The sequence below is a fragment of the Oncorhynchus clarkii genome, chromosome 8 (assembly GCF_045791955.1).
Source record: "Oncorhynchus clarkii lewisi isolate Uvic-CL-2024 chromosome 8, UVic_Ocla_1.0, whole genome shotgun sequence".
In the NCBI taxonomy this organism is placed as follows: domain Eukaryota; kingdom Metazoa; phylum Chordata; class Actinopteri; order Salmoniformes; family Salmonidae; genus Oncorhynchus; species Oncorhynchus clarkii.
The window spans coordinates 10164947-10188993 of NC_092154.1; the positions used below are offsets into that span (position 1 = coordinate 10164947).

Genomic DNA, 24047 nt, shown 5'->3' on the forward strand with positions numbered 1-24047 from the left:
AAATCTAGACTTGGTTCCCTCTTTCGTAATCACTCCTCTTTTACCCCAGCTGTCAAACTAACCCTGGTTCAAATGACCATCCTGCCCATCCTAGACTGCTAGATACGTGCTAGATACGTAATTTATAGATCGGCAGGTGTGTGCCTTCGAGCAGCAAGATGTTCTTTACCATTCGGCCATCAGATTTGCCACCAATGCTCCTTATAGGACACATCAATGCACTTTAGACTCCTCTGTAAACTGGCCATCTCTGTATACCTGTTGCAAGACCCACTGGTTGATGCTTATTTATAAAACCCTCTTAGGCCTCACTCCCCCCTATCTGAGATACCAACTGCAGCCCTCATCCTCCACATACAACACCCGTTCTGCCAGCCACATTCTGTTAAAGGTCCCCAAAGCACACACATCCCTGGGTCGCTCCACTTTTTTAGTTCGCTGCAGCTAGCGACTGGAACGAGCAGCAAAAAATACTCAAACGGTACAGTTTTATCTCCATCTCTTCATTCAAAGACTCAATCATGGACACTCCAACTGACAGTTGAGGCTGCTTTGCGTGATGTATTATTGTCTCTGCCTTCTTGCCCTTTGTGCCCAACAATGTTTGTACCATGTTTTGTGCTGCTGCCATGTTGTGGCGCTGCCATGTTGTGTTGCTAGTGTAACAGTTGTTAAAGTACTATGTGAATTTCACCAGGTTCATATAATCAATATGTTGTGTTGATTTGTTATGCATGCCTGCATCCTGGGAGAAGGGGAGTGTGTACTTACGTTTTGCCCGGCGTGCTCGTGCTCAAATCATTTTGATGCACTGAGAGAGGTAGGCACGCTTTTTGCTTTTTTTTTTTGTCTTCAGAAAAGTTTGATTCTTTTAAGTACAAAGTCATACACACAGTGTTTTGTTCATGAATAATGATGTATATTTAGAGGTTACTCATAAGTGGATGGTATTGTTAAGATGCACTTGTAATTGTACTTTTTAGGATGATATCAACATTCTGAATTCAACATGTGGTTAATAGCTAGCTAAGGTATTAGCAGGCTATTGTATGTGTGAACGATGCTCCTCGAATGATCCCAGTCCCTCCTATTGTGCATCTGTTGTAGAAAGAGGCGACGATTCTCAGAACATATGTGCTCTACAAATGTTTTATTTCCTTTTGGATGCAGGTATGTGGTTTTATCTATGTAAAGTATGTTATGTATAGTAAGGAGAGAGTGTATTAATTTTGTATTCGATAATCATTTTGATGCACTGAGAGAGAAAGAGGCGACGATTCTGAGAACAGATGTGCTCTACAAATGTTTTATTTCCTTTTGGATGCAGATGCAGGATGCAGAGAGTCAGTTCTGCTTGATTAAAACTACCTGATCTCCAAAGTCCACGTTTATAGTCTCAATCAACCACACACAACGCAGAGATACTGCACCGGCTACACTAGCATGTTGTTGTTATGTTGTGTTGCTAGCATGTTGTGTTGCTAGCATGTTGTTGTCATGTTGTGCTGCTGCCATGTTGTGTTTCTGCCATGTTGTGTTGCTAGGTGGTTGTGTTGCTAGCATGTTGTTGTTATGTTGTGTTGCTAGCATGTTGTGTTGCTAGCATGTTGTTGTCATGTTGTGCTGCTAGCATGTTGTTGTTATGTTGTGTTGCTAGCATGTTGTTGTCATGTTGTGCTGCTGCCATGTTGTGTTTCAGCCATGTTGTGTTGCTAGGTGGTTGTGTTGCTAGCATGTTGTTGTGCTGCTGCCGTGTTGTGTTGCTAGGAGGTTGTGTTGCTAGCATGTTGTCATGTTGTGCTGCTGCCATGTTGTGTTACTAGCATGTTGTCATGTTGTGATGTTGTGTTTCTAGCATGCTGTGTTACTAGCATGTTGTCATGTTGTGCTGCTGCCATGTTGTGTTTCTGCCATGTTGTGTTGCTAGGTGGTTGTGTTGCTAGCATGTTGTTGTTATGTTGTGTTGCTAGCATGTTGTGTTGCTAGCATGTTGTTGTCATGTTGTGCTGCTAGCATGTTGTTGTTATGTTGTGTTGCTAGCATGTTGTTGTCATGTTGTGCTGCTGCCATGTTGTGTTTCAGCCATGTTGTGTTGCTAGGTGGTTGTGTTGCTAGCATGTTGTTGTGCTGCTGCCGTGTTGTGTTGCTAGGAGGTTGTGTTGCTAGCATGTTGTCATGTTGTGCTGCTGCCATGTTGTGTTACTAGCATGTTGTCATGTTGTGCTGCTGCCATGTTGTGTTTCTAGCATGCTGTGTTACTAGCATGTTGTCATGTTGTGCTGCTGCCATGTTGTGTTTCTAGCAAGCTGTGTTACTAGCATGTTATCATGTTATGCTGCTGCCATGTTGTGTTCTGCCACTGTTGTGTTGCTAGGATGTTGTGTTGCTAGGATGTTATGTTGCTAACATGTTGTTGTCATGTTGTGCTGCTGCCATGTTGTGTTGCTAGCATGTTGTTGTCATGTGTGGAATTCTGTGTTTTACATTATAGCCATTACCATATATATATATATATATATATATATGATTAAATATTATCTGATGTTGGCTGTGTGAGGTATCTGCATTTGTGCACTTGAGCCTCATCATGAGATTAAACATCTGCTTGCTACATCTACTTGCCTGTTTGTGTGTGTGACAAGAACTGAGTAACATGGTGTGACCTGCATGTTGCAAAACTGTAGATAACAGCCCAGCATATGCTTTGTCCTTGTGTTTGTATGTGACAATATTGAGCACATGGTGTGACTTGCTGTATCTTACAAAGTTGTGGTTAATCAGGTATAGGGAGGGGTGGTCATCACAAGGTTTAACTGAGATGGAAAAATACTAAACAACACAATAGCAGGAACTGAGCAACTGTTATAACTAGGGGGTGATACCAGAACAGTAGGAATCTATACATCGACTGAGGGAGGACTCCAAGAAGCGCCAAGAGGCGGGGACCCGCCTGAGCGCCTGCGATAGGCTGAGCAAGTCTAAACCACGCTCAGCCTCTACTGTGATAGGCCAACAGACGGGTTGGAACAATGTCTATCACAGTATAAGAACAACTGTTTACGTACATCCTGTCAGTTCTCTGCTTGCCCTGCGTGGTGATTCAGTGAACCCGTATATACGAAAGTTGCATTTGCCATTTATTGCTTAGTTAATAAAAAATACATAGTATACAATCGGTGACTCATTGTCATATTTATCCTGATACCAGATTCGAATTTACACAACTCTAACACATGTTGTGTTGCTAGGATGTTCTTGTCATGTTGTGTTGCTAGCATGTTGTTGTCATGTTGTGTTGCTAGCATGTTGTTGTCATGTTGTGTTGTTACCATGTTGCTGTTGTGTTGCTAGCATGTTGTTGTTGTGTTGTAAACTTAGCTAGCTTGTTATTGACATCTGTTTGGAATCTTATCTTGCATCACGCCTATAATTTATTGAGATTGGAATGCATTCCAGGTCATAATCATAACTAATGTCAATCCTCGTAAATGATGTTACATAGCTAACCAGTAAAATGATTTACAGTTGCTGAAGTTACAAATGTGAGGCGTGGCACATAACATGTTAGCAGACTAGCTAGCCAACTCCAGTCATGTGCTAAGGCTTGCTGGTAAACCTAGCTGGTTGTAATGTTGTAGCTTGCTGTTTATTAGCCAAATCAAATTTTATTTGTCACATACACATGGTTAGCAGATGTTAATGCGAGTGTAGCGAAATGCTTGTGCTTCTAGTTCCGACAATGCAGTAATAACAAGTAATCTAACTAACAATTCCAAAACTACTGTCTTGTACACAGTGCAAGGGGATAAAGAATATGTACATAAGGATATATGAATGAGTGATGGTACAGAGCAGCATAGGCAAGATACAGTAGATGGTATCGAGTACAGTATGTACAAATGAGATGAGTATGTAAACAAAGTGGCATAGTTTAAAGTGGCTAGTGATACATGTATTACCTAAGGATACAGTCGATGATATAGAGTACAGTATATACGTATGCATATGAGATGAATAATGTAGGGTAAGTAACATTATATAAGGTAGCATTGTTTAAAGTGGCTAGTGATATATTTACATAATTTCCCATCAATTCCCATTATTAAAGTGGCTGGAGTTGAGTCAGTGTCAGTGTGTTGGCAGCAGCCACTCAGTGTTAGTGGTGGCTGTTTAACAGTCTGATGGCCTTGAGATAGAAGCTGTTTTTCAGTCTCTCGGTCCCAGCTTTGATGCACCTGTACTGACCTCGCCTTCTGGATGATAGCGGGGTGAACAGGCAGTGGCTCGGGTGGTTGATGTCCTTGATGATCTTTATGGCCTTCCTGTGACATCGGGTGGTGTAGGTGTCCTGGAGGGCAGGTAGTTTGCCCCCGGTGATGCGTTGTGCAGACCTCACTACCCTCTGGAGAGCCTTACGGTTGAGGGCGGTGCAGTTGCCACACCAGGCGGTGATACAGCCCGCCAGGATGCTCTCGATTGTGCATCTGTAGAAGTTTGTGAGTGCTTTTGGTGACAAGCCAAATTTCTTCAGCCTCCTGAGGTTGAAGAGGCGCTGCTGCGCCTTCTTCACGATGCTGTCTGTGTGAGTGGACCAATTCAGTTTGTCTGTGATGTGTATGCCGAGGAACTTAAAACTTGCTACCCTCTCCACTACTGTTCCATCGATGTGGATAGGGGGGTGTTCCCTCTGCTGTTTCCTGAAGTCCACAATCATCTCCTTAGTTTTGTTGACGTTGAGTGTGAGGTTATTTTCCTGACACCACACTCTGAGGGCCCTCACCTCCTCCCTGTAGGCCGTCTCGTCGTTGTTGGTAATCAAGCCTACCACTGTTGTGTCGTCCGCAAACTTGACTTATCTATGACCAAAAAGAAAACAGGTGTAGCGGTCTAAGAACCAGGGTCTGTAGTGACACCTCAGTGCTAGAGGTGTCACTACAGCCCCTGGTTCAAATCCAGGCTATATCACAACTGGCCGTGATTGGGAGTCCCATAAGTCGGTGCACAATTGGCCCAGCGACATCTGGATTTGCCTGGTGTAGGCCGTCATTGTAAATAAGAATTTGTTCTTAACCGACTTGCCTAGTTAAATAAAGGTAAAAAGACAACATTTGTTTTGAATCCTCTCAGCTATATTCTGGTTGAAACATGTATGGATGAATGTCACCATTTAGCTAATAGAGCACCAAAAAATGCTCCAAGGCCGAATTCGTGTTGATGAGAGGAATCATTTGAGGCCATTGTGTCTGGGAAGTTCTTTCAGTTTTGCCCAAAGGATTGTTGTTCGTCTCCGCCTGCTTTTCCAAAAAGCCTACCTTCGGGGAGGGACGGGGGCCAGAGCACAAAGCACCTCCGACACAAGTTGTAGTCTTTCAGAGACTGAAAGAAATGTGTCTGCTTGTATATTTAACAATGAATCCACCAAAAAGAACATGCAATGGCTCTATCGAACAAGGACAACCATATCTACACCCACAAAAACGTATAGTGCGATTAGTATTTATCATAGTGCCTTCCCGAAATGCCCCATCAACACACCGGAAGCATAGGGTGTATCATTCAGAGTGCAAAACTCTGACCCGCCTTCCTCCTGGGCAATTATGTGTGAACCACATTTCACTGTCCTAGAAATACCTCAGACCTGATGAAGGAAGACAAGCCCAGATTTCCCCCAGGGTGAAATTCCCCTTTAAGAATAGCAGTAGGTGTTAAGCTTGGAGCTGTGTAGATTAATTAAATACTACAAAACCAGTAGTTCAATTCAGTGTTCTAATTCAAGTGAATTCATTGGTGTCCACAAGACAATGAATCTGAAACACTGGTCACGTGCATTATGTTTCTGTAGATATGGCCTTCCTGTGAGTCTACACTGTAAAATGAATGGTTACACATACAATCAATGAACATAGTCCCTTTATTTTTTAAATAACAGGCATAGTAAATTACACCAAGTTAAACCAGTGTATCACACCAGTATGTGTGTGAGTTGTAAGCGCAGTCTCAGCAGTGGGAGAACATGACAAAGTGCATGTGTGGTCCAAATCGTACTGTTGGGCCTGGTACAGGTGGGAGCACATTAAGGCTGTAGGGGGCCAGCTCCTGGTGGGAGCACATTCAGGGACTCAGCCTCCTCATCACTCTCTGTCTGTCTGGACTGCTAGATGGACCTGGTGGCTGGGTGGAGGCTGCTTGTTGTCTAGGATGTAGCATATCGCTTGTCGTTGGCCTGTTCTCAAGTAAGTGTATGAGGAACCTCATGACAGCTAAGAATTTTCTTTTAAAGTGTCCCTCATTCTTCAATTTCTTTTGGCAAGTGTTAGCTAATGAAAATAAGCAAAACAATTCACAACATTTTATTGAATCACGCATATGTCAAAGCCACAATGTATTTTACCCAGAGTACCCATTCATGTGAATTACAGTCCCATGTACACTGCATTCGGGAAGTATTCAGACCCCTTGACTTTTTCCACATTTTGTTATGTTACATTCTAAAATGGATCGAATAAAACATTTTCCTCAATCTACACACAATACCTCAATGATAAAGCGAAAACAGGTATTTAAAAATGGTTGCAAATGTATTAAAAACAAAAATGTTTTTGCAGACCCTTTGCTATGAGACTTGAAATTGAGCTCAGGTGAATCTGGTTTCCATTGGATTCAGGTATTAAATAAGGTATTTTTTTTTTTTATAAAACCTGTTTTCGCTTTGTCATGTGTACAGTCGTGGCCAAAAGTTTTGAGAAAGACTCAAATATTAGTTTTCACAAAGTCTGCTCCTCAGTTTGTATGATGGCAATTTGCATATACTCCAGAATGTTATGAAGAGTGATCAGATGAATTGCAATTAACTGCAAAGTCCCTCTTTGCCATGCAAATGAACTGAATCCCCAAAAAACATTTCCACTGCATTTCAGCCCTGCCACAAAAGGACCAGCTGACATCATGTCAATGATTCTCTTGTTAACAAAGGTGTGAGTGTTGACGAAGACAAGGCTAGAGATCACTCTGTCATGCTGATTGAGTTCGAATAACAGACTGGAAGCTTCAAAAGGAGGGTGGTGCTTGGAATCATTGTTCTTCCTCTGTCAACCATGGTTACCTGCAAGGAAACATGTGCCGTCATCATTGCTTTGCATAAAAAGGGCTTCACAGGCAAGGATATTGCTGCCAGTAAGATTGCACCTAAATCAACCATTTATCGGATCATCAAGAACTTCAAGGAGAGCGGTTCAATTGTTGTGAAGAAGGCTTCAGGGCGCCCAAGAAAGTCCAGCAAGCGCCAGGACCGTCTCCTAAAGTTGATTCAGCTGCAGGATCAGGGTACCACCAGTACAGAGCTTGCTCAGGAATGGCAGCAGGCAGGTGTGAGTGCATCTCCACACACAGTGAGGCGAAGACTTTTGGAGGATGGCCTGGTGTCAAGAAGGGCAGCAAAGAAGCCACTTCTCTCCAGGAAAAACATCAGGGACAGACTGATTTTCTGCAAAAGGTACAGGGATTGGACTGCTGAGGACTGGGGTAAAGTCATTTTCTCTGATGAATCCCTTTTCCGATTGTTCGGAGAAGACAAGGTGAGCGCTATCATCGGCTGTGTCATGCCAACAGTAAAGCATCCTGAGACCATTCATGTGTGGGGTTGCTTCTCAGCCAAGGGAGTGGGCTCACTCAACAATTTTTGCTAAGAACACAGCCATGAATAAAGAATGGTACCAACACATCCTCCCAACCTCCCATCCAGGAACAGTTTGGTGACGAACAATGCCTTTTCCAGCATGATGGAGCACCTTGCCATAAGGCAAAAGAGATAACTCAGTGGCTCGGGGAACAAAACATTGATATTTTGGGTCCGTGGCCAGGAAACTCCAGACCTTTATCCCATTGAGAACTTGTGGTCAATCCTCAAGAGACGGGTGGACAAACATGAACCCAAAAATTCTGACAAATTCCAAGCATTGATAATGCTAGAATGGGCTGCCACCAATCAGGATGTGGCCCAGAAGTTAATTGACAGCATGCCAGGGAGGATTGCAGAGGTCTTGAAAAAGGGTCAACACCGCAAATATTGACTCTTTGCATCAACTTCATGTAATTGTCAATAAAAGCCTTTGACACTTATGAAATGCTCGTAATTATACTTCAGTATTCCATAGTAACATCTGACAAAAATGTATAAAGGCAGCAGACTGTGAAAATTAATATTTGTCATTCTCAAAACATTTAAAAAAAAGCATCAAAATGTGGAAAGAAGTCAAGGGGTCTGAATACTTTCCGAATGCACAAGTCATCAATTTCGGCATCAGGCGTGACTATAGCCTCTCCCTGCAAAATCGCACTATCAGCAGAATTCTTGTTTTTCAATACCATTCCATTTTCCTAGCAAGGTTCTTGCATTCAATTCTTAACTTTGGACTAATATATATATATATATATCTCATTCTTTACTTTATGCATCACAAAAATAAACTCTACATTCATAGCATCAACATTGTGTGTTCTGAGCTGATAACAATTCATAAAATATCAATTAATACTGTATATAAAACACACAAAAAACACAGAGACAAGAGAAGCACAACAGATACTCTTTTATTGTCTGTTCAAATGTTTGTTGCTAACAATTCAATAATTACAAAGATTCCAACTGGTGATTTTTATTTATTTTTTTAAGAGGAAAAAAAAACAAAAAAGCAGTAGTGTTTCAAAGAGAGAGAAAAAAAATGTCCCGTCTTCGGAGAGCTGACGTCCGGGAAGAATAAAGGAACGAGAACGATCACTGACACGAAATCAAAAGATGATATTCCTTGGACTAAAACATGTGCAAGTTTAATACAGTGTTTCTGGAAACCCCCCCGATAGCCTGCAGGTTTAAAATCACTTCGGGAATTGATCTGAACGAGGTACTATAAAACAAAAAAATGGCACTGAAGGCACACTAGAGTGATTAAACTGGATATGCCACACATGCCTGTACTGTATCTCATACTTCTGTACAATGAAACATCCCACACTGGAGGAGAAAAAAAACTATTCAGACACCCCCCTGTGGCGATACGGCGCTATGACTGTACACCATCGCTAATGCTTCCCACTCTCATGATTGAACGATTTAAAATGCGAGGGCCTTGGCCAGGGGGGGGGTTCTCTCTATAGTGAGCAGGTCTTCACACACATACCTACTTATTTAAACATAGCACACGAAAGCAGCAGCAGCTTGTGAAGGACTCTTATTAATAATCCTATGAGTAATGTGGTCCTTTTCGCTATTTTCAGATTCCCACCACTTAAAACCGCATATCGAGAAATTAAAGTCTCATGATTCCGTTTCCATTTCTTCTTCTATTTCTGGTTGCTATGGCGCCAACTATATACGTTTTTCTGGCAAAAGATCCAAGTTAAAAACAACGCATGTTACAAAGGCTGGCAGGAGATGTAAATGCTGTAAAATATGCCCACTAATTTAGCTTTACACTAAAAACCCCCTGCAGTCAGTTGAATTGAATGGCAGCTCGTCTCCTGGGAAGGTACAGCTCTCAAAATGGTCCGGGAACAGCTCAATAGGTTTACAACGCCAGTACAGAAGGGGCTGGGAAGTGTGTGTGTGTGTGTGGGGGGGTTATGGTTCTTGAAAAAAGTCTGCCATTTCTTTCACCGTTCCGTTTAGTGTCCGCCAAGTACGAGCTCAACATATCCGTGTAAAATACTATACGCTTTAAAAACAACAGTTATTTCCCTCTAGTCTTTGTTTTCTTTTTTAAAACAAACTTATACCTATGATTAGGACAGTTCATCATTAATGCTTTTTCTGTGAGTCCCCCCCATCAGTAATCTCTGTTTTTAATTCAGCCCCATCTCACCTATATGTATTGATCATTTCAACTAAGTAATAATAACCTTAACTCATAGGAAACATATATGGCCTGAAATGAAGAAAAACAAAAACAAATCTATACTGGCTGATTTTTTTTTTTTTTAGCGTTAGCTTTAAATAACCATGTGCCCCTCACTTCTTTTTTTTGGAGGGTCTATGCTCGTCACACGCAGAAAAGGCTTCAGCGGTGGCATTTTGTCCACAAAGTCTGTTCTTGGCACTTTGCAGCGATACACAAGTTCTATGTCGAATGTAGGTGTTGAGTGATTAAGCACGCATTATGTGTGTGTGTGTGTGTGTGTGTGTGTGTGTGTGGGGTCCTCAGCCGTCCAGGGTGTGCTCCAGGCCGTCCAGTGTTTGCTGGCTGCGGTGGGGGGAGTTGGGGCTGGGGGGGCTGCTGGGGTCGGAGCTGTTGGAGAGGGTGGAGTGCTTGGTGGAGTCGGAGTCCGGCTGAGGGAATACAGAGAGTGTTTTTATATATCAATGCTGTATTAAAGTTGAGTTGCTAATTGTTTGGCTCAACTTTTGGCTGGATGGTTCATATATATATATATATATGATAAAAATATGAATCTCAGTTTTTAATCATGAAACCACACATATCCTTTTGCTCATCGGTGTCGAGAGGTGTGTCCATTTCTATCAAACATTTTAGGCAATATTTCTGTCTATTTAGGGGACGTTTTGGATAAAGAGCACCCCTGAGGTAAAAGTTCCATTTAGCCTCTTTAACAATAAACAAATTTGAATTATTAATGTTTGATTTGGCAATGTAAGATAACTTATCATACCCAGGAAGTGAGTTGAATTAAATTTTATTGCGAGAATTGGGGAGGAGGGGGCAGAAATGGAGTAAAGTGTGAGTGATTGAATGTGTGTGTACAATCAGTAAGGCTGGGACGATACTACTGTCATGATACATGTTAGTAGTGTGGCAAGAACACAATGCGGATTTAACTTCTTTAGGAAAACAGCCCTAATGTTGGAAACAAACATCATCATGTTGTCATCCAGTCACATTTATTTATTTTCCAAGCTATTTTACATACAGCAGGATTTTAAAAGGACCAAAGAGTTCTGTCTTCTTCGTGTTCTCATTTTTGTGAGGAAAAATGCTTTAGGTTTACCAGAGTTACTCCTATAATATCTAACAACATAATGCGTATCTTTCAACAAAAAAAAATCTGATATAAAATATACAAATTAGCCTCCTTCTGTATGGGTATAGCAGGTGATGTAGCCTACCTTAACAGAAAATGACTCAAAAGTGAAAGTTACCCAGTAAAATACAAAAAAAAGTCTACAAGTATTTGGTTTTAAATATACTTAAGTATCAAACTAAGCATTTGTGTTTAGTGAGTCCTCCAGTTTAGAGGCAGTAGATGACCAGGGATGTTCTCTTGATAAGTGCGTGAATGACAATTTTTCTGTCAAAATGTAACGAGTACTTTTGGGTGTCAGGGAAAATGTATGGAGTAAAACATAACATTATTTTCTTTAGGAATGTAGTAAAGTAAAAGTTGTCAAAACTATAAATAGTAAAGTACAGATACCCCAAAAAACAACTTAAGTAAAAAATACTTTAAAGTACTTTAAACAACTGCCATTTTGAGAATTTGATTCTCCCTGACTGTTTAGTTTTTATTTTGGTGACTGTTAGTTCTTAAAGATGATCTTATTTTAAACTACATATTTTATATCTAGTTTTAGTCATTCAAGTTTACACAGGAAACGTTTTACCATTCCGATTAATTTTTGTAAAAAAAAGTGGAAGATGTAGGGGAAACACCGGGACATTTCTCAAATATCCGATAAATGTAAAATGTTCCTGGTCACTTTCCTAACGGAAACCCTGGTGTGTGCGCGCTGTGTTGGGGGTCTTTACCTCTCTCTCAAAGTCCCCGTCTGGGTCGGAGATGTTCCGAGACGATCCTGCTCCTCCAAAGTCTGCACCTCCTTCAACACACACAGAGACACACACACAGAGCATTAGTATGTATCAATGACAAAGAGAGAGAATGGATTTACTAAAGTGTGTTTGTTGAAATGTGTGCAGTGTGTGTTGTAACCAGTGTTCACATTGCAGAAGGTGTGTGCTCGGGGTCCTCTCACCAGAGGCCGTGCGGGTGATGTGGGTCATGCTCCTCTGTTGCCGGGAGATACTGGAGAGTGGGCGGGGCTTGTCCTTGGCCGGGTCATCCTGAGAAGAATGCATCACACTCTGTACCCCCACGCAGTCGCCAAGACATACATACATACATACACACACAGTAAGACAAAAACACATATGTGACTATATGGGTGGAACAGGTTTGTGTTCATTAGGACACACAACGGAAAACATTTGTAAAGTTTTTGCAATGAAAATGAGCGTTTCTTATTGGACAAGTCCCAGTTTGGACATCGTCATTTCATTGAGTTTAATTTCATTGGTTGCCTAATGAACACCACCCCAGGTACATGATTGGACACGATCAAGACATTTAGATGGATGCTTATGCACACACATGAAACCAACAGCCTTGTACACGCTCATACGCACAGTAATAAACTCCACAGCAAATCACTCGTTTGACTGAAACAAGTCACACTCACGCTGGTATGTTTTTGCAAAATTCAAAGGGAGGAAATAGTCATGGAGACTAAATCTCTACATGACTTTTGGTGGCCGTCTACTAATAGAACAAACCTTCTAGGGAGCTTTTCCAATTTGCTGTGCCCCATTTTTAAATAGCTCTCTCGCTCTCCATTGAAACCTATGGGAAGCTTATCAAGCGTGTTGTCCTGTTTTAACATGACAAATAAGCAGAGATCACACAAAGCATAACCACACTGCAAGCCAGTACAGAAAAACACACTCACTATGACGTCAGCCGAAATAAAACCACCCCCAGCTTCCCGAAAAACTCACTGCACTCGAGAAAATTTAAAAAGGAACCGTGAGGAAGTATGGGAAGGAGAGAAAGGGGGGGGGGGGGGGGAGACTGGAAATAATAGATAATAATAATTGATTTCCTTTGGTCTGATCTGACTGCCCTCTTCAATTCAAACCACTGGTTTTGAATGGGGTTCAACTCCGGAAAACTGGCATGGCCATTGCAACATTTGTATTTCGTGGTCAATTAACCATTTCATTGTCTTTCTGGAAGATCTACAGTTCATTGACTTTTCCCACATTTTGTTATGTTACAGCTGTACTAGAATGGATTCATTTTTCCCCTCATCAATCTACACACAATTACCCATAAAGACAAAACAAAAACTGATTTTTTGATTTCTTTGCCAATTTATATATTTTTTAAACCTGAAAATATTGCACATACATAAGACTTCAGACCCTTTACTCAGTACTTTGTTGAAGCACCTTTGGCAGCAATTATAGCATTGAGTCTTCTTGGGTATGATGTTACAAGCTTGGCACACCTGTATTTGGGAAGTTTCTCCCATTCTTCTCTGCAGATCCTCTCAAGCTCAGTCAGGTTGGATGGGGAGTGTCGCTGCACAGCTATTTTCAGGTCTCTCCAGAGATGTTTGATTGGGTTCAAGTCCAGGCTCTGTCTGGGCCACTGAAGGACATTCAGAGACGTGTCCCGAAGTCACTCCAGTGTTGTCTTGGTGAACCTTCGCCCCAGTCTGAGATCCTGAGCGCCCTGGAGCAGGTTTACATCAAGGATCTCTCTGTCCTTTGCTCCGTTCATCTTTGCCTCGATCCTGACTAGTCTCCCATTCCCTGCCGCTGAAAAACACAGCATGATGCTTCCACCACCATGCTTCACCGTAGGGATGGTGCCAGGTTTCCTCCAGATGTGACGCTTAGCATTCAGGCCAAAGAGTTCAATCTTGGTTCATCAGACCAGAGAATCCTGTTTCTCATGGTCTGAAAGTCTTTAGCAGGATGTCATGTGCCTTTTACTGAGGAGTGGCTTCCATCTGGCCACTCTACCATAAAGGCCTGATTGGTGGAGTGCTGGTAATAGACATCTCAAGGATGATCAATGAAAACAGGATGCAACTGAGCTCACTTTTCGAGTCTCATAGCAAAGGATCTGAATACATGAAAATAATGTATGTACAGTAGTAGTACCCCAGACCTCCAGGCTCAGATTTAACAACCAGTACCCAAGACCTCCAGGCTCAGATTTAACAACCAGTACCCCAGACCTCCAGGCTCAGATTTAACAACCATTACCCCAGACCTCCAGGCTCGGATTTAACAACCAGTACCCCAGACCTCCAGGCTCAGATTTAACAACCAGTACCCCAGACCTCCAGGCTCAGATTTAACAACCAGTACCCCAGGAATAGAGGCTAGATCACTAGGAGACAAGGGCTACTGCGAGTGTCGATTTGGGATTGTGCAAAAGAGGTGGTGGTGGTGTCAAAAGGAGGAGAGTGGGGGAAGGAGGGGGAGAGGGAGGAGGGGAAGCATCAGGTCAGGCCTACCCTTCCTAGGGAGGAGGTGGAGGGAGAGGAGGAGGAGGAGGATGAGAGCTGGGGCATGCTGCAGTGCTGCAGCGAGGAGGTGGAAGAAGAGGTGGCGGAGGAAGAGGCGGGCTCTTTCTGCAGGTACAGGCCGGCCGACACGAGGCTCATGTGATAGACGTGCTCAAAGTTGCTCGGTGGGGAGATCAGGGCGTGGTGGCGGGAGGATGAGGGGGAGGGGGTGGTGGCGGCGCTCTCGCTCTGCTGCCGGGCGGGGAGGGAGGGAGGGGGGGTGAGAGAAGGAAAGAGAGCGGAAACAAAGGACACGAACAAGACACAGATGAAAAAAAAGAGGGAGGGGAGGAGAAAGTGAAAGAGGGCGTGAGGGAGGAACTACAGGGTCATTCTCAGAAAAGAGTAGGAAGAGGGGCAGAGGTGGTAAATAGGTAGAGAAAGGTGACATCTAGAAGGTAGGATAGCAGTGCTATTCTGTGGAGTTAGGATGGTAGGGTAGCAGTGCTATTCTGTGGAGTTGGTAGTGGGAGCTGCTAGTGTCAGAAAATGCAAGGAGACACCATTTTGGCTCCAGCGGGTGTCTTGCGATCGTTAAAAAATAGCTGTTATGACTCCTGCTTTGTTACGTTTTAAGGGGCGGCCATTTTATCACCCGCAATTTCAGGAAGGTTAACACAGGGTGGACATTTTGATTCCTGCGATATCAGTTAGGTTATTTGCAGTAGCTGTCCTGGGTACAGCAAATGTCAGTTAACTTGCAATAGACAGCCACTTTGGCTGCTACAATATCAGTCAGGTTATCATGGGGTTGGGAACCCATTTTGTTTCCTGCAGTGTCAGTTGGGTTATGACAGAGATGGAAAGAGGTTCTATCTTTGTATCTGTGCCATTATGGCGTCTGTGACAGCATGGGCAGCGCCATTAAGGCTATCTCCATTTTAAAGTATATTTTCTTCTCCTTTTGATGTTTGAAAATGTGCCTCAATGACAATGTCCATGCTAAAATGGGTTATATCCAAGTTGAGTCCTTTAACTATCTCCTATGGGTTATGAATACAGTATGAGGCAGCCATTTTGGCACCAGCTGTGCTTACCAGAGGCAAATCCATGAGGACCTGCATGCCGTCGCCGGGGCCCATGTGTGCCACGTGGTTAAAGTTGATTGGGTTGGAGATCAACTTGGACCTCAGCTCAGGGTCCCTCAGCATCTCTCTGTCAACACAACACACATGGTTACAATGGTCAGTGTGTATTACTGTGAAGAGTTACATTCGAGTCATTTTTTGCAACATCTTATTCAGAGCAACTTTGGGTTAAGTGCCTTGCTCAAGGGCACATTGACACATTCTTCACCTAGTCGGCCCGGGGATTCGAACCATCCGACCTTTCGGTTACTGGCCCAACCACTAGGCTACCTGAAGTTGTACTGCGTGAGTGTACTACAATGGTAGTAAACAGACTAACTTCTGATTTAAGTCAGACGTATAGTTCTAGTGTTGTCACCTCCACCGGCGCTGCAGTCTGATGGAGTGGTGCCCCCCTGGCGACAGGGGTTCAGGCCTCGACTCAGACTCCCTTATCTAAACCCCTATATTCTGTCTCCCCTCGCTACATTACTGCCGTACAGTCCAAAAGTCAAGAAAAGTATGAAAGGGGTGTGTGTGTGTGTGTGTGTGTGTGTGTGTGTGTGTGTGTGTGGGGGGGGTTACCTCCTCTGCTGCAGTCTCTCCTCTTCCGGGACTTTGAAGAGGAACTTCCTCTTGCTGCGCGTTCTCACCATCAGCTTCTTACTGTTGTCAGATGTCTCAGGGATGGCCAGGTCACCTTCTGCAGGACGGACAGAGAGAGAGAAATTTGAGATATAGGTAAGTGTATTGGGGTAAATATATTTTAGAGAGTATATAGCGATATACACTACCGTTCCAAAGTCTGGGGTCACTTAGAAATGTCCTTGTTTTCCATGAAAACATACATGAAATTAATTGCAAAAATGAATAGGAAATATAGTCAAGACATTGACATGGTTATAAATAATGATTTGTAATTGAAATAATAATTTTGTCATTCAAACTTTTCTTTTGTCAAAAAAATCCTCCATTTGCAGCAATTACAGCCTTGCAGACCTTTGGCATTCTAGTTGTCAATTTGTTGAGGTAATCTGAAGAGATTTGACCCCATGCTTTCTGAAGCACCTCCCACAAGTTGGATTGGCTTGATGGGCACATCTACGTACCATACGGTCAAGCTGCTTCCACAACAGCTCCCACAGGGTTAAGTTCCGGTGACTGTGCTGTCCACTCCATTATAGACAGAATACCAGCTTACTGCTTCTTCCCTAAGTAGTTCTTGCATAGTTTGGTGCTGTGCTTTGGGTCATTGTCCTATTGTAGGAGGAAATTGGCTCCCATTAGGCGCCGTCCACAGGGTATGGCGTTACAAAATGGAGTGATAGCCTTCCTTCAAGATCCCTTTAACCCTGTACAAATCTCCCACTTTACCACCACCAAAGCACCCCCAAACCATCACATTGCTTCCACCATGCTTGACAGATGGCGTCAAGCACTCCTCCAGCATCTTTTCTGCGTCTCACAAATGTTATTTTTTGTGATGTGAACATTTCAAACTTAGATTAATCTGTCCATAATACTTTTCGCCAATCTTCCTCTGTCTAGTGTCTGTGTTCTTTTGCCCATCTTCACCTCTTCTTTTTGTTGGCCAGTTTTTCTTTGCAACTCTGTCTAGAAGGCCAGTATCCCGGAGTCGTCTCTTCACTGTTGACGTTGAGACTGGACAGAGGAACTCTGCCTAGAAGGCCAGTATCCCAGAGTCGTCTCTTCACTGTTGACGTTGAGACTGGACAGAGGAACTCTGCCTAGAAGGCCAGTATCCCGGAGTAGTCTCTTCACTGTTGACGTTGAGACTGGACAGAGGAACTCTGCCTAGAAGGCCAGTATCCCGGAGTTGTCTCTTCACTGTTGACGTTGAGACTGGACAGAGGAACTCTGCCTAGAAGGCCAGTATCCCGGAGTCACCTCTTCACTGTTGACGTTGAGACTGGACAGAGGAACTCTGTCTAGAAGGCCAGTATCCCGGAGTCGTCTCTTCACTGTTGACGTTGAGACTGGACAGAGGAACTCTGCCTAGAAGGCCAGTATCCCGGAGTCGTCTCTTCACTGTTGACGTTGAGACTGGACAGAGGAACTCTGCCTAGAAGGCCAGTATCCTGGAGTCACCTCTTCACTGTTGACGTTGAGACTGGACAGAGGAACTCTGTCTAGAAGGCCAGTATCCCGGAGTCGTCTCTTCACTGTTGACGTTGAGACTGGACAGAGGAACTCTGCCTAGAAGGCCAGTATCCCGGAGTAGTCTCTTCACTGTTGACGTTGAGCCTGGACAGAGGAACTCTGCCTAGAAGGCCAGTATCCCGGAGTCGTCTCTTCACTGTTGACGTTGAGACTGGACAGAGGAACTCTGCCTAGAAGGCCAGTATCCCGGAGTCGTCTCTTCACTGTTGACGTTGAGACTGGTGTTTTGCGGGTACTATTTAATGAAGCTGCCAGATGAGGACTTGTGAGGTGTCTGTCTAGTTTGAGAAACTCTCTAATGTACTTGTCCTCTTGCTCAGTTGTGCACCAGGGCCTCCCACTCTCTCTATTCTGTTTAGAGCCAGTTTGCACTGTTCTGTGAAGGGAGTAGTACACAGCGTTGTACGAGATCTTCAGTTTCTTGGCAATTTCTCACATGGAATAGCCTTCATTTCTCACATGGAATAGCCTTCAATTCTCAGAACAAGAATAGACTGATGAGTTTCAGAAGAAAGTTATTTGTTTCTGGACATTTTGAGACTGTAATCGAACCCACAAATCCTGATGCTCCAGATACTCAACTAGTCTTAAGAAGGCCAGTTTTATTGCTTCTTTAATCAGAACAACAGTTTTCAGCTGTGCTAACATAAATGAAAAAGGGTTTTCTAATGATCAATTAGCCTTTTAAAATGATCAACTTGGATTAGCTAACACAACGTGCCATTGGAACACAGGAGTGATGGTTGCTGATAATGGGCCTCTGTACGCCTATGTAGATATTCCATAAAAAAATAATCTGTTTCCAGCTACAATAGTCATTTACAACATTAACAATGTCTACACTGTATTTCTGATCATTTTGATGTTATTTTAACAAACAAAAAATGTGCTTTTCTTTCAAAAACAAGGACATTTCTAAGTGACCCCAAACTTTTGAACGGTAGTGTATGTGTTGAGTATATTGTGATATAGGTGAGTGTATTGTGGTATTGGTGAGTGTATAGGGGTATATGTAGTCAGTATATTGTGGTATAGGTGAGTGTATTGGGGTATATGTAGTCAGTATATTGTGGTATAGGTGAGTGTATTGGGGTATATGTAGTCAGTATATTGTGGTATAGGTGAGTGTATTGGGGTATATGTAGTCAGTATATTGTGGTATAGGTGAGTGTATTGTGGTATTGGTGAGTGTATAGGGGTATATGTAGTCAGTATATTGTGGTATAGGTGAGTGTATTGGGGTATATGTAGTCAGTATATTGTGGTATAGGTGAGTGTATTGGGGTATATGTAGTCAGTATATTGTGGTATAGGTGAGTGTATAGTGTATTGGGGTATATGCAGTCAGTATATTGTGGTATAGGTTAGTGTATTGGGGTATATGTAGTCAGTATATTGTGGTATAGGTGAGAGTATTGGGGTATATGTAGTCAGTATATTGTGGTATAGGTGAGTGTATTGGGGTATATGTAGTCAGTATATTGTGGTATAGGTGAGTGTATAGTGTATTGGGGTATATGTAGTCAGTATATTGTGGTATAGGTGAGTGTATTGGGGTATATGTAGTCAGTATATTGAGGTGTATTTGCACCTGTGGAGTTGTTGCTGAAGTAGATGAGGCGCGGTTGTTCAGAGCCCAGCAGGTTCAAACTGCCCTCCACATTCAGAGGCCTTAACTGAGGGGCAGAGACATGGGTTACACCGATCCACTCTACAGACCACAGGCATATATACACATATGCACACAGACACTCCTTTCATTCATACACATTTACCTTGTAACATTCACCCCCACCCAGACACATGAGATTAGAACATGCATCCTCACATTCACCAAGACACCCTATTATGGCTTGTTAGACTGAACCCAGACTGTTGTCCCAAGACACCCCATTATGGCTTGTTAGACGGAACCCAGACTGTTGTCCCAAGACACCCCATTATGGCTTGTTAGACGGAACCCAGACTGTTGTCCCAAGACACCCCATTATGGCTTGTTAGACGGAACCCAGACTGTTGTCCCAAGACACCCCATTATGGCTTGTTAGACGGAACCCAGACTGTTGTCCCAAGACACCCCATTATGGCTTGTTAGACTGAACCCAGACTGTTGTCCCAAGACACCGCATTATGGCTCGTTAGACTGAACCCAGACTGTTATCCCAAGACACCCCATTATGGCTCGTTAGACTGAACCCAGACTGTTGTCCCAAGACACCCCATTATGGCTTGTTAGACTGAACCCAGACTGTTATATGGGCGGGACAGCCCTGCTTTTACCTTCCTCAGTGAAATTGTCTGGACCCACTCAGTGGTGTGTATGTCAAACACATCCACCCCATACTCGCTGTACACCGTAAGGTAGGTGGAGTTGGAGCCTGGAGGACACACAGGAAAGACACGCTGAGCAATCACAGAGGCCTCCACAGCTTGATACATTTGTAGGATACAATATACTAGATACAGTTTATGTTAGCATCTTTTAAAAAGTTAACAATATTGAATTTGTCTTTCAGTGTCCCTTCTAAAAAATATTGTGCATGCAGCACTTACCAGAAGGCCTTCAGAGTTGCATAGCTAACAGTTTCTGGGTGTAAAGTAGCCTAGTGGGGCGGCAGGTAGCCTAGTGGCTAGAGCGTTGGGCCAGGAACCGAAAGGTTGCTGGATCGAATTACCGAGCTGACAAGGTAAAAAACTGTCGTTCTGCCCCTGAACAAGACAGTTAACACACTGCTCCCCGGTAGGCCATCATTGCAAATAAGAATTTGTTCTTAACTGACTTGCCTAGTTAAATAAAGGTTAAACAAATATATATATGTTTTTTAAATGTATTGTGACTGTATTCACTTCCAATGGTAGAGACTGTTGGGTTGGGCAGTATGCAGATTTTAATACCGTTTCAGTGCCATACCGGGGTATACAGTATTACTTGAAGTGCACAAAAGGGGCGCTATTTAATCAACAAAAACCCACACAGACCATGCAAGTTGTGGGGTGCCAACCTATGAAAGACAGGGAGATGTCGTGTCCAAGGACAGTTGGCTGGATTCCAACCTATTCAGACGTGCCGGAGACTTCGGCACTACCACTAGACCAGGCGCATTTCTCCCCCAAAACTTGTCTAACAACTCAACCACTCAAAAACAAAAACAAAACGTGACGTACTGCAGGCGAGCGGCGTGGCGGGCCACATCAGCTCCTGGGCCCTGCTCCTCTTCCCAGTGGGGTCCACATAGATACCCAGCTGGCTGAAGCAGAGTAACAGCTCGGTCGTGCCCACCTCCAGGGCGTGCAGCGCGTCCAGGGGCTGCTGGGCCAGGAAGGCTAGCGACGGGTCCCCGGGGCTCACCAGGCTGACGGGCGACGACTCGCCCTGGAGGGCCAACAGGGCAAAACCTGAGGGGTATCCCACGCACAAGCGCTCGCGCACCATGCCCAGCCACTGGGCCACCCCCGGGGCTTGCACCTCCCACAGCTTGCGGTGGTGCGGCTTGGCCCGGGTGATCTCATAACACAGAACCTGGTGAAGGGGGAGAGAGGAGATGTTACTACTGACATTCTGGCAAAGCAGCAAACGGAAAGGACTTAAAAAAAACATCTGCCTTGATGTAGTTAGCAGGAGTTTGAAAGGACCTTTATAATCAGCCTTGATGTAGTTAGCAGAAGTTTGAAAGGACCTTTATAATCAGCCTTGATGTAGTTAGCAGAAGTTTGAAAGGACCTTTATAAATCAGCCTTGATTTAACTAGCAGGAGTTTGCTTGGGTTCCCGAGTGGCACAGCGGTCTAAGTCACTGCATCTCAGTACTAGAGGTGTCACTACAGATACCCTGGTTCGAATCCAAGCTGTATCACAAACATGATTGGGAGTCCAATAGGGTGGCACACAATTGGCGGGTTGTAAATAAGATTTCTTAACTGACTTGTCTAGTTAATTAAAAGTTACAGTTCTTATGAAGACTATATGAATGCTCCCTTTATAAGTTGTTTGTTTTGAAATGGGGTCGATATGAGATTTATTCAGATTTAAGTCACATATCTTCAACTACACGCGTCATTTGACATGTATTGTACTGGAACTCTTATGTGTGTTTTTGGCATCGTTTTCACTGCACGTGTAAATAGGTAAATCAATAAATGAATAGTGACCTGGCGCTTGACGGCGGCCAGCAGGCAGGCGGGTCCCCCGGGGCGTAGCACGCCCGTGGTCAGTGCCTGGCAACCCTTGGTCTCTGTCAGCTTGATGTCGAAGGCCGCCTCGGCCCCCTCCAGCACCCCCCAGGGGTGCAGGTGCACGTGTCGGTTGCGTCCACACAGCAGGGCCATCATCTTCTCTTTGGGGATCAGCTCCATCTGGTGCACCTTCTTGCAGTCGGCCGCCCGCACGATCACTGAAGGGGGGGAAGAGAAAAAGGAGTCAACAGGGGCAAACGACAGAGAATCGTAGTGTTTTGAAAGAAATCACAAATTATGATTTGTGAGTCAATAGGTAAGATAGTTGCTTTCCCGAATTGTCGAAAACAATTTCTCTCCTCGATTTCAACACCCCCCCCCTTTTGAAAAACCAAATGGAGGAGAAGGTATAATGAAAGGGACCTTGGATTCTCCTCCAATGCATTTTTAGAAGGAACGAGGAAAGACCATGGAGAAATAGTCTTAGGATGAAGAAAGAAATGGGAGACAATATACCACAAAAGAAAACATGACACGTTGACATCGCGTGATCACACATAAGAAACATGTTGGAAATGACAGAAATCTAAAAACTCGACCTTTGTTCTGCATAGAGGAGTCATATGAGGCTCTATTGGGGGATGTCACATATCCCTGTATGATCCAGATCCTGGAGCATTTGGTGCCCTGATGATCTGCACTATAGAGCACTTGTGAAACGTAAACCAACCCTGGCTGAAACAAATCTTGGACCCTGGCCAGGTGGTGGGTCTAAGATCCAGGACCAGAGTAACATGTATTGTGACAATTCAGAGAGCAAGTCGCATGGAACTTTCTCGCCCACGTCATTTGGAAAGTGAATATTTGAAAAAAATGTCAAGGCAAAATATATTTGTTTGAATTTTCAGAATCATACCAGGGTACCGAATGTCATATGTGAAAACGCCCTACGAGTGTATATGACTAGCCGTGGGATAGGTGTGTTCTTACCATCTCTGGTGACCTCCACTACAAACAGACCTTCCTCTGTTCCCAGGGCGATACGCTCTCGATCTGCAGGGAGACAAAGGAGCAGTCAACACAGTCTTCTCTCTCTCACTGCCACCCTCCACACACACACACACACGACAACAACACCTCTCGCAAACACACACACACACACACTGAGTAAACGCACCATAACTTTTTTAATAATTGGAGATCTCAAACGGTAATTTGCATTCTGTGTTTCGCGTGTATCCACTACAAAAACAACTAAACTTCCTCCTCACGGAAATTGTCACAGAAAAGTTACAACATTACTTACACCGCAGATTATAATTTCACTCGAGTACAGATTATAATTTCCCTGATCCAGATGATAATTTCCCTCATCCAGTACAGATGATAATTTCCCTCATCGCGTACAGATGATAATTTCCCTCATCGCGTACAGATGATAATTTCCCTCATCGCGTACAGATGATAATTTCCCTCATCGCGTCCAGATGATAATTTCCCTCATCCCGTCCAGATGATAATTTCCCTCATCCAGTACAGATGATAATTTCCCTCATCCAGTACAGATGATGATTTCCCTCATCGAGTACAGATGATAATTTCCCTCATCGAGTACAGATGATAATTCCACTCATTCGGTCTATCTGAAATGTTACTGTGCGTTTGCTGACAGCACAGGTGTGTTTTTACTAGAGGGAAAATGCCCCACAGTCTCTTCAGTAGTTCCCCAACTCACCGACGATGGCGGCGCAGAGCGTGGTCTTGATGGCGGGCAGCGAGGAGTCGTAGGCCTCGTGCAGGACGTGCACTACGCGGTTCCTCAAGCGGTTCTTGGCCAGGATGCTCTGCAGGCTCTCCAGGATGCCCATCCACTTCTTCTTCTCTGCCTCGCTCTCAGCCAGCACCAGCAGGGAGACGGCACCCGCCGGCGAGCTCAGCAGGGACGACGTCACCTGACGAGGTTTATAATGCGTTATGATACGTGTCTGTGTCGTTACTCCCGAGTAAATGAGGGAGGGCTTGGGTTAATAATAATATAAACTTTATTAACTCTTTGGGTCCTTGAAAAGTGCTATATAAAACCCATGTATAGTTATTATTTCACATTTCTCACATAGGAAACATAATCCCATAGTAACAATAGACTATAATAAAAAACGACAGTAATCGATATGTTTTATGATGATACACCATAACTTTCCGTAGTAACTCACACATATGTTTTTACATCCATTAGATGTAACTTTATTTCAAGGTCATTTA

General features: G+C 43.7%; 1 protein-coding gene across 4 annotated transcripts in view; it reads right to left on the bottom strand.

Annotated features, from left to right (window-relative positions):
• Positions 1-8569: 8569 nt before the first annotated feature.
• The window catches only part of LOC139414922 (serine/threonine-protein kinase MRCK beta-like), a 114350-nt gene continuing 98872 nt past the window's right edge, over positions 8570-24047 (bottom strand). For 2 of the 4 annotated variants that reach the window (XM_071162550.1, XM_071162549.1), the window contains 12 exons: positions 23521-23737; positions 22776-22838; positions 21762-22003; positions 20779-21133; positions 19894-19991; positions 19205-19289; positions 16018-16135; positions 15403-15520; positions 14315-14557; positions 11984-12092; positions 11757-11827; positions 8570-10321 (listed from right to left, as the gene is read on the bottom strand). In XM_071162550.1, coding sequence (XP_071018651.1) covers positions 10193-10321; positions 11757-11827; positions 11984-12092; positions 14315-14557; positions 15403-15520; positions 16018-16135; positions 19205-19289; positions 19894-19991; positions 20779-21133; positions 21762-22003; positions 22776-22838; positions 23521-23737 — 1848 coding nt within the window. In that variant the 3' untranslated portion in view covers positions 8570-10192. The remainder of the gene's footprint in view (positions 10322-11756; positions 11828-11983; positions 12093-14314; positions 14558-15402; positions 15521-16017; positions 16136-19204; positions 19290-19893; positions 19992-20778; positions 21134-21761; positions 22004-22775; positions 22839-23520; positions 23738-24047) is intronic. The other 2 variants (XM_071162552.1, XM_071162551.1) reach the window with 1 other exon arrangement.